At 33.4% G+C, this 11626-nt stretch overlaps 1 protein-coding gene across 2 annotated transcripts; it reads left to right on the top strand.

Moving 5' to 3' along the window:
• Positions 1-1697: 1697 nt before the first annotated feature.
• Positions 1698-6702, top strand: LOC145630655 (uncharacterized). Of its 2 annotated transcripts, XR_014112159.1 has the most exons (5): positions 1698-1882; positions 2012-3107; positions 3395-3422; positions 3745-3778; positions 6355-6702. XR_014112159.1 is itself a non-coding variant. In XM_081682864.1 (4 exons), the coding sequence occupies exons 1-2, from the start codon at positions 1853-1855 to the stop codon at positions 3104-3106; spliced, it is 1125 nt and encodes a 374-aa protein (XP_081538990.1). In that variant the 5' UTR covers positions 1702-1852; the 3' UTR covers position 3107; positions 3745-3778; positions 6355-6702. The 2 variants fall into 2 exon arrangements, 1 of the variants encoding a protein (XP_081538990.1); XM_081682864.1 differs by lacking the exon at positions 3395-3422 and having other exon boundaries at positions 1702-1882.
• The last annotated feature ends 4924 nt before the right edge of the window (positions 6703-11626 follow it).

Here is an 11626-nt window from a genome sequence, read left to right on the forward strand (position 1 = left end):
GAAAATAAATACCTCCAAGAGGGCTAATATTGCAACCACTGCTACGATATTACCTGAAGTTTGTATGCAATATCGGAGATCTCCAAACACCGGTCGACCACTACTAGCAGCGAGATTGTCGACGAAGCAAATCGGGACCTCATAGAACTGATAATCGAGCAAGTATCAAATGAAAGACTCAAACATTACAGATCCGTAAAAATGGGAGAGATAAGATTGTAAAACCAAGAGGGGAATTTGACTATCTAACGAAGAGTAACTCGGGTTAACTCGGGTGTCCTTCCGTTAATGCCTACACGCCAGCCCCTACATAACGCTACAATTATTGCTGCAACAGCAGTTAGTTGGAAATCTATAGCAAAAGACGCATGTAACCTTACAATCCAACCTGAAAAGACCAAAATACCCCCAGATAAACGAAATTGACTGGGGCCGGATCGTTAATTTGGTGCCAAAATACTACGATTGAATCATGTTTTGATGGAGTTTAGGCTCAAGATATCATTACTTTATCATGTATATGCAAATAGGAATTAGTTATAGACATTTAATTTATTGGATTTGATCCTTGTATTGTGAAATGAGTATTCTTCTCATAATTTTTTTTTTTTAAAAAAAAACAACTCTCGACAATGCTATCAGTATTGTTGGCTTTGTTGCACCAAATTGTTTCCTTAAATATATGGCCCAAAGCCTAAAGACTCAAACCGACATAATTCATAAACGTGTAGATCATAAAACCAAATTTTTTGTCAAAAATTAAACCAAATTTTTAATTACCATGCCAACCAACCGGAAACATATTAATTTTTTTTTTAAGAAAATCATTACCATATTGTTATACATGACTTTACAACCACTACGGTCTGCACGCAACGCGCGCGTTAGGTCACCCTAGTTTTGATAAATGTACCAAATTTATTTCCTATAGCTTCGACATTAGCATTATTGAGTCTTCCTTTGAAGGGTTAATTATACACTCTTACCCGCATTGGAAGATCAACAATTTTTCACATTCGAGGGCTTCACACTTTCATCCATATCAACCAATAAGATAACATGTCGATCGAAATATAATAACTATAACTAAAATAGAAACCGCTGACATCATTCTTCTCCAAAGCTGTATGCGTGTCACTTTTTTATGAAATTTTTTCCCGCCTAAATGCAATGATGACATCATCATTTTTTTATTTTATTTTTTTAAAATTTTAAAGCTAATCTACTTCCTTAAATTTCTTTGAAAATTGGATTATAAATAATGACTCCAACTATTTATAAAAAAAAAAAATCAAATACGGAGTATATGCTTGTACAGACTATTGTATAATTGTACAAATTTACTAATAATAGGAAATCAAGCATTTTCTTTTTGTTTCCTAAATAAAAAGAAAAAATTGACTGTCCTCAATATAGCTAAAGATGATATATTCATCGTCATATCCTTTGATAAAACCGTGCATCGCATGGGACTAACCTAGTCAACCAATAAGATAACATGTCGATCGAAATGCCATGATTGCCCTTCTACGACTTTATTTTTGTCTTTCTAATGATGAATTGAAAGACAAAAAAAAATAAAAAAAAATAAATAAAAAAATAAATAAAAATAAAAAAATAAAATGAAAAGACATGTTCGACTCTTGCATTGGTTGCCAAACCTGCTTAATCAATTGATGAAAGCATTTTTATTCATGTTTCTCTCGGTCCATATTCTTTCCACCAGCCCTAATTCCACTCTTGCATCGTCAATACCATCCACTTCCTCAACCTCAACCCATTCTATTAACAAACCCTCCCAATTGTATACCCTTCCTAACAATTTGTTTCCACTCCCATTGCTAATTGAGATATGTCTTATGAATCTTACACTGTACTAAAGGTATTTTTTTTGTTTTTTTTTTTTTGTAATTATGGGTTAGTTTACAATGTTAGTGATGCTGTGTTTTGCTTTGAAAATTGATGGTCTTTTTTAGATGTTAATTTATGATGTTCATCAATTTTTTTGCAGAACACTCTCATTTGTCATCGTTTGAGGTATGAAAAGGTGAATGGTATTCAAATCATTCAACCTCCCATATCTCAAACACATAACGGATGTGCAATTGCGGCAACCTCAAAACAATTAGACATCCAATTACGAATATTGTATGCTAAAGCGTGCCCTCCGACACCGTTATTCGATGGGGAAAAAATGTGTATTATTGATCATGTGAAGTGGGAGGAAGAAATCAGAAAAAATTATGCTTTTACTCGACATTTAGAGTCACGTTGGCGCCCTGAAGAATTGCTGAATGAGGCTAAGATGTCTGGGGTCCCTCTCTGGAATGGAGGAAGACATGTGATTCAACATTCTGTATCTGTCTATCGAAACTCCAAAGATGATTGGAATACTGTTATTAAACAATTTTTGGCTTTTGGCCCTTATGTTGGTGCAATGGTAATTAAAAGTGATTACCGAGATCATGGTGATGATATATATTTTGGAACGGGAGATGAAAAGACCGAAGAATATATAAATTCACTTAGGAAGAGGGTTAAGAAAACAGCTTATCATGCTGTAACTTGCCTAGACTTTTTGGAATTGGATGGAGTTTTATATGTTTGCTATCAGAATAATCGTGCTGCAGGTCTCTCTAGGTTGAGTTGGATGGTATCTGACAACCTGAGAGAGTTACATTATGGGGCTTCGATTCCTCCCGTCCATCCACCTGCAGCTCTCCAATCCCAGAAACAAATGGCTGCTTGGTCGAAAGAGTTAAATGATATTCGTAAAAATCTCGATAGTGTGAACAACTCTCTGTCATTGGGTCAAAAATTACTCGAGGCTGCTTATTCATATATGGAGATGAATAAAATGAATGAAATTGATGAAACTATAAAAAAGATTAAAGGGATCATTGATGATTCAAAGATTACTTATCGGAGGCTTGATAAGTTTAAAAGCAAATATGAAGGGGTTAAGAGAGCAGGTGTTGTGCCTTCATTGCATCTTGAAGAACTACTTAAAGAATTTCAAACTGTTGTTGAGTTTAAACAAGATTTAATCACTTTTTGCAATGACTATAACAAAGGTGAAATGGAACAAGCAAGTGAAAAGTTTTGAGGTAATATAATAAACTTTTCTATTGCCCTTGCTACTTGAATATATATGGCATGCTCTACTTTGGCGGGATTTTAGCAAAATATAGGCATATACATCATACACTTTGCTTGTGATGTTTACGTTCATAATTGATTCACTTGTTTTGATGGGAAAAGTCGTTTGGGCAAAAACGTGATATCTTGGTTTGGATTCGTGTTTCGTTTGTTTCAATTGTAATTTGAGTTGCATTTAGTTTGGTGTGCCTTTATGGTGAATGTGATTGAAATAAGGCTGGGTTTTGATTTGTAGGTGACTGATGAAGAGTATATATGGGCAGGTATTTGATTTCATGGGCCAATGCTATCAACAGTTATTTTTTTGGTAGTATTTGCTTTTGTATTTGCTGAATAATTCTACGAGTAGTAGTTTTTCTTTGTGTTTTTTTGGTCGAGTTCTATGATTAATTCTGAATAGTGTTGTATTCTTTTTTAGGTGGTTGATTGTCGTGTTTGTGGTGACCCAAATTTTATGCTTTGTTCCGCTTTTTAATTTGTTGAATTCACATATAAGGTTATAGCATTGAACATATCCTTATTGTAGCTTAAAATCAAGACTTTGATTCTTTAAGTTTAACAAAAAACTTTTTTGTGGTGCTGCAGATCGATGGTGCACGGGCTGCATTAAGTCTGGCAGGTGCTCGACTTGGCTTTTATTAGATCAAAGTTCTGCCTTATATTACACTTTGGTGGGCTGTCATTCTGATAAATTTTAATGTGCATTGTTGGAATTAAATCTTGGTTTTTGTTAATTTGTTTTTAGTTCAATGTAATGTATTTTTAGCGGGTTATCAACAATGAAATGTTAGAAAGTCTTAAAATACTTTGTAGTAAACTAGGGAGCTCACCAGTTATTGCATAACTTAGCTGCTCGTGCACTATTACTTTGTACCTAGGCCGACCTTGTATATTGGTATTCAAATGTAGGAAGTATATACGGGGTAATATATTAGAGACCATAGTGTGATGTTGGAGGAACAGGATTTAGTCTAGTGCCAATTATAAGAAGAGCTAGCTTTGCTGAAATGAAAAAGGTTGTTGATGTTGTAGATGAACTTGGAAGTGGGTGTGCATGACACATTAGGTTTGAAGCTAATATATAGTAAGTGCCATATTGGTGTGTAGACTATGATCTTCTCTCTTCATCCAAATCCCATAAAAATTAGCTAAACATGGAAGTGAAGTATTGGTGTGCTAAACATTAGCTAAATATAGTAAGCCAATCTTATGATGATAAGCATCGGATGATAAGGAGCTGCAGGATTAGTTATCTGATGACAGGGAGAAGCATGAGAAGTTATCTAATGATAAGGAGCTTTAGGAGAAGTTATCTCATGATATGGTGCAGCAGAAGTTATCTGATGATAAGACTGAGTTTCTCAAACAAGGATGAAATAGTACAATACGATGCCGTCGTTGATGAGAATTTTGAGGATGTTGTCATTAATGAGAATTCTGAGGATGCTGTTAAGTCTGTTGAAGAAGCTGATAATACTGTTTTGCCTAAGGAAGCGAATATGAGTCCTCTGATAGACTCATCAGTTGATGTTCCAATAGTCATTCAGTAGGATATTTCAAGGTTTCAGATTAGTATGGAGAATCCAGACGACGAAGATGAATTGTCTGAAATGCTTAATGACATTAGCCTGATGGAAACTGAATTAGAGGAGAAGACTGATTAGGGGAATTGATGATTCTAATTGCTCACAGTTTTTAGGAATTTATTTGTTATTGCAGCTGTCAAACTAGATAGAATTAGACCTTTCTAGGCTGTTCGTTTTGGCTAGATTTTTCTTGATGGCTTTGTGGCTTCCAAAGATAAACTAGTAGGAACTAAACATGTAGCTTTGAGCCTTTATATTTGTAGTAAATCACCAGGTAAATGGTTTTTATATTCTGATACGTTCATCTATCTTAAATGAACTATAGGATACATTAGATGTTTCATGTGTTAGACTTAAAAGATGATCAAGTGTTGTATTACATAGACCACGGTATAATCAGATACTGTTTCTGAATTCTGACCTGTATATATACATGTTCTTAATTGTAAATACCCACAACAAAGATGTTATGCATGATTTCGGTTGCCAATTTCAAAGCATTAAGCTTGCTGTATGATATGTGATGTATTCATAGAAAGGAATTGATACCCATGTTTTGTGTTGTTCTGATCTGTCCCAATTTGGCAAACATGGGTACAATAGCACAAGTGTAGAATTGTCGATGAAGTCTATCCCGATTTTGGTTCAAAATGAAGTGTCATGTGTATATACTCATTTGAATTCAAGCATTTATCAACAATATGCTAAGTCTTATAGCTGAGTAAGATTGGCTTACTATGGTCTACACACCAATATTTCACTTCCATGTTTAGCCAGTGTTTTTTAGGATTTGGATGAAGAGATGAGAACATGGTCTACACACCAATGTGGCACTTACTATGAGCTTCAAACCTAATGTGTCATGCAGACCCATCTCAGCTTTAGGTTTCTTCAGACACTAATGTGCTGCTAAGTTTAGTTTCTTCGGACAAAAGGCTGTTAAAGGAAACTTTAAAAATAGGATATTTACTCATTAGCATCTTTGTTTGTTATTACAAAAAACTGACATGTTTTACCGGTTCTAGAGAGGAACTTGATGTCTTTTGCAAAGAATACCTCGAAATGATTTAAATGAAGTTCCCCGGAATTTATTCTCCGGGAGTATTAAAGTAGTAATGAGTCTGATAAAGTATGATAAATAAATAAAAATCAACAAATTCATTCAAAAAAATTCCCAATTTTTATAATATCTTACGATGTGACAATCAAATTTCGATTTTTCTAGAATATCCGATTTTTTGGAATAAAATCCCAAATTTGTGCTTGAGTTCAGATTCCAAGTGATTAGATTCAATGATCTTTGAAAATTAATTCCGATGTTCATATGCCGATTTTCGGGTTGGTAGGCTTGGTTGATGCAGTGCATGATATTTGTCAGTTTGTAATTTTCTATGCAATAAATGTCAGTTTGTAATTTTGTTTGCAATAATTGTCCAAATACTATAGAAGAAAGCTAGCTTGAGTTGGAAATTATGGAGGAAGAAGGTGATTTTATCAAGTTAATACGTAGTATATATCTTTCACAAGTTTGGTTTATATGTATTATGTAATTATTGTAATATATGTGATGTGTGATTATCTTTTTCATTTATTTTTTTGTGTTTTGTAGGAATGAAAGACTTGACTTTGGATCAACCAACGATTGTTATTGATGAGACAATTGAAGTTTCGGATCCCACAAGTGAATGAAATGATCCTTTATCTAGTTTGCTTTGTGGCTTTGAACTTGTCTTGAATTTATGTAACTTGTGGACTCTTGAACTTATGGATTCTAGTTTTGAAGTTAAATTCATGGACTCTTAAACTCTTTGACTCTAGCTTTGATGTTATGTAATTCATGGATTCTTAAACTTGTGGACTCTAGCTTTGATTTAGTTTGGACTCTAGTTTTTTATTGGTCACTGGAATGTTGACTGTGGTATTGATGACCTTGCTTAACCTCTAGATCTTGTGGTTGTTGTTCATGTTCTTCACTCTTCTACTGGTTTGTATTCATTTTAATTGTTTTTTTTTTTAAATTTAGTTATGGGTTTGTTGAATTATTTGTAAGAGGCTTCTTCTTCCTCCATCTCTTAGACCCTTTTCTAGGTGGACTATTGAGTCTGATGAGGAGAGAGAAAGAAGATAATTATACTGTAAAATGGCATGACACAATAGTGGGATACCCATGATTGAAATCTTCTTTGGTTAATAAAGCTGATAAGAAATTCGCTAACATCAGGGATTTTCCTCTTTATGAACACAATAGGTACATTTCTTTTCTTTTTTTTTTCTTCCCCCCCCCCCCCATTATTCAAGCCTTTTGATTGTTGATTTTAAGGGGTGAAGATTGTTGATTATACTTTTATTTTTATCTATTTATTTTATATGGGTTTTGTACTTTTGTGTTTGAATTGGGTTTTTCTTGTTATTATTTGGGAAATGAAATTATCCTCAAATTATTATCAACAGATTGTTGTGAAAATCTTTGACGAAGAAGATGATAATGATAATTTATGTCAGTTTATCTTGATTTATGCAATTGGCGAAGGAATTAGGTTCTGGCTTGGTTTGAAGATGAAACAAATGATTTTGATTGTTTAATAAGTGTGACATTGTGTTTATTACTTGGCTTCCGTTTATTGATTTGCTAAAATGCCTAAATTTTAGCTTAATTATGCAGTTGCTTAGAATGCTTCTTGCAAGATGGTTCTAAAAGAAGAAAAAAAATTATCTTCAATGATTTGTTATTAGCTGTTGAAGAGATCGCGAGTAGATTGTATGAATTTTTGTTCTTCTAAAATTAGTTGCAATAGGATACATAACTTATATGTGCCACGATTATTACTAGGATCACAAAAGTTGATAGAAATGTTGCCTTGCTGGCTTGGATTCAATACTTGCGATTTTTCATTTTGGGATTTAAACAATGTAACACCCCATAACATAGTCTAAATAAAGCCATAAACTGATAAACCCAATTCCTTATATAATTACACATTTTTGTTCCATGTATGCAATTCTATTTACCGACGCAATCATATATATCGACATCTATGTTCACTAACTAATTCCAATGTCTATCAAAAAGCATACATACTAGCAAAAAAAAGTTACACTTTCGGCCTCTCTCACTAGCAACACTATATTGCTTCACGCGCAACGCGCGCGCGTGGCAACTCTAGTAAGTATAAAATTTTCAAAAGTTTATATCCATCTCCGCAAGTGAAATGAGACTAACACAATATATTCTAGTTATATATGAGATATAAGAAATTTCCTAAAATCACACTCAAGTAAGATAAAGGATTAATAAAGATTTACATTGTTATTAGTTATCTGAGACCTGAAATTAGGTTAAATGGCGAAGGGATGAAATGCAAATTATATCCCTCAATTTTAAAGAAGATCTTGAAGTCATTTACATTGGATCGGATGTGATTTGTTGCAATAGCTTTCGAACAACGGGTTTAAAATTATGCTTTTTTTATGAAAGGCTTTTTGAAGCTAAAAGTTTTTCAAACAAAGTTCATCCTCGCTAATTTTCATTTAGTCTCAATTTTGTTTCTTATTTTCGGATATGCATATGACAACTACTGATGTTATTTCTCGGGGAATTATTAAAAACTTTCTTTTGGGCACATCGATTGATTAAAAACTAAAAGTTGTTCAAAAAAAAAAGGATATTAAACCGGGTACCCTGTGACCTGACCCGTGAAATTCGGGTACCCGAGATCTGAACAGCCCTAGTAGGGAGGGCATGCTTTTCTTCAAAAATGCAAGAATTGATGACTTTAGCTCATAATACCTCTGTAAGTGGAATTCATTAGAACTTTCTTTCCTCAGGACTCAATTAAGAATAAGCAAATGAGAACCTTAAGTCTTAAACCTTGACATCTGAATACTATTCTTGGTTGCTCCTGTTACCATTTTCAACCTAATGCAAATTTCCATTGCTAAATCTAAGTTCTCGGATGTATATCATTTGCCAGCAGCTCTTGATAGGTTCTCTATTGCAAAGTTCAGTTGCCTTCTCATACATATTCTCATACCATACTCAAAGCCTTGAAAATAATGCCCTCCGTTTTCATTTTCCTCTTTCAAATCTACAAAATATATCTCACTAATCTTTACTTATGCAAATTTTCAAACGAGTATCAAAGATGAATGGTCATCTGTTAAAAGCTATGTTACTTGGACTCGTGTTTAAATCTTTTGAGATTGCCCAAATTAAAGTGTCCAAATGTCAAAGATCCGACATTGGTACTTAAAGCAAAATTAAAGAGTCAGAGTAATATAAGTTGAAAGGAAAAGGCAGAGGTCATATATTATATATACTATATTGACAAGATAGTCAATATTATACTTAATAACGCAATTCAATTACATAAATTGGCTTCAATTTATAACACATTAACACACATTTAAACATAACGTTACCAAATTATGAATACACGCACGTTGTAATAAAGAGAAATATTGGACCCAAGTATTAAAATAGTTTAATCAAAGTCCAACACATTAAAATAAGTAGCTCACATCAAGTTTAACAACAGCACTAATACTTAGCACCATGAACATACATACTAGATAATGCAAACTCACATTAGAGTAAATAGTTTAAAATCCTTAAAACATAATACGAAATATATTGTAATAATTACAACTAGCACTGTCAAAACGGTTTGACAGTTCGGGTTCGGTTCGGTATTAAATTGGGTCGGTTTGAAATCGGTTTAAGTGTCTCACGGGTCGGTTTTGGTTCGGTTTAAATAGTTATCGATTCGATTCGGTTTCGGTTTATTCTTGAGCGGTTTTAATTCGATTCGGGTTGTAAACAGTCCGGGTAGTAAACGGTTCGGTGTAGACGGGTTGCGGTTTGTTAACGGTGCGGTGTAAACGGTTTTTATCCCGGTTCAAACAGTTTCAGGTTGGAAATGGTTTCGGGTTAGAAACAGTTCGGTTCTTTTTTGGTTCAGTTTATAACTGGTTCGGTTCTTTTTCGGTTCAGTATATAACTGGTTCGGTTCTTTTTCGGTTCGGTTTATAACTGGTTCGGTTCTTCTATGGTTTAACGTTATTCAGATCGGTTCCATTTCAAGTTTACTAAATTACGGTTCGGGTCGGTTTTCGATTTCAAAAAATAAATTGTTTATCAAGTTGTTTGGATTTGGGTAGTTAAATGGTTTTGGTTTGAAATTTGATAGTACTTGCTAACCTTTTGCTTCACAAGTTTTATATAACGTCGAGAATCATTTCATATTTAGGCATCATATTATAAACAAATTTTCATTGATTTTATAAATACATATTATGTTCTGTTTCAAGTTTAGTCATACTGATCTTACTAGTCTATTACGAAGTAGATTATAAGAGTTAGTGTATTAATGTATTATTGTTTTAAAACTAGGTTATTATATATATGCTTCTTATTTAATCATTTAAATACTATGCGTAGTATCATAGTCATGATTTGACGAATTCTTGTGAAATGGAAATTTGCAATTTGGTAATTCGATACTTGATTAGTCAATAAGACTGATAATTATGACTCGTTTATCATGATATATTTTCATGAAATTATGAAGATATTACAAAGTAGTTTGATTTGTATAATGAAAGAAAACAGTAATGACTAATTAACAAGGTAATATTGATTAGTTCAATCGATCATATGTACACATTATTAACACATGACATCTAACCATCTCATAGTTAAATATTCGTTTGTATTAGTACAAAGTTATAGACTCATGAGTGATCTTTTTAAATTTATCTATTTATACATTTTATTAATATAATGTTTTTATAATTTTTACGTGTATGAAAATAAAGATATACTAGTAGATGTTTTAATACGTGTCTTGGGCACTGATCCTGATCAAATGGGCAAAAAAATACTTAAGAATTGAGGGAATAATATTTTTGTAGATGAATATACAACACACAAACACACACGGATCACCACTCTCAACTATAGATTAAAAAATCAATGGTTAGATTCTTTCTCCCACAACACACACGGATCACCACTCTCAACTATAGATTAAAAAAACAATGGTTAGATTCTTTCTCCCACAACACACACGGATCACCACTCTCAACCATAGATTAAAAAATCAATGGTTAGATTTACATGAAATACCTTTTGAAACCCTTTCGCTCTCACTCTCACTTTACCACTTTCACAAACTCTATTCTCACGGCGCCTCTCAGATCTCCCTCTCCGTCTCCCTCATTCATTCTCATTTCTCCCTCTCTCTCATCTCAAATCTTGCAATTGTATGAAATGTAGCGGACTTTGAAGCTGTCCTGATCTCCCTCTCTCTCATCGGTGTTGTTGCTGCCCAAAATCTCTCTCATCGGTGTTGTTGCTGCCCAAAATCTCCCTGAGCTGCGTCCTGAATTTCTCTCTCCAAGTTAAGGTATATCCAATATGCGGCTGAATTCATGGCTAGCTGAAGTTTTTAAAGTGTGCGGCGTGTTGGGATGTATTTTCTACCTATAGCAAAGTGTCAAGTATCTAGCTCAAGTACTTCAGAGATTGTGATGATGTACAGGGTTGGAGCAACTTAATTTATGTTAAGCTACCTGTTTCAATTTTCAGACTTGCACACTATGCTTCTATGGGTATTGTCCAATACTCATTTTGAATTTTTATGAATATGATGTAAGGTTAATCATTTCAATTTCACACTTGCTTCCAATGCATTTGTGGAAATTTGGCCTGCTAGTAAAACATATGAGCATAACATGTGTCATATACAAAGTCTAGCCATCATATGTGTCATTAGTTCTTGATTATGTGTCTCTCAAGAAAAATTGATAAGTATGGAATATATAAATGCCTAAATATATTCTAAGATTTCTAATACTTAGTCCATTTAATTATATAAAAAAAG

Source organism: Chenopodium album, chromosome 5 (assembly GCF_948465745.1).
Source record: "Chenopodium album chromosome 5, dcCheAlbu1.1, whole genome shotgun sequence".
NCBI lineage: Eukaryota > Viridiplantae > Streptophyta > Magnoliopsida > Caryophyllales > Amaranthaceae > Chenopodium > Chenopodium album.

Excerpts from the sequence above, each read along its gene's own strand:
- LOC145630655 (XM_081682864.1), top strand. The coding sequence starts at position 1,853 with ATGTCTTATGAATCTTACACTGTACTAAAG. Across the intron at positions 1,883-2,011 it reads AATCTTACACTGTACTAAAG|AACACTCTCATTTGTCATCG; the intron begins GTATTTTTTTTG and ends ATTTTTTTGCAG.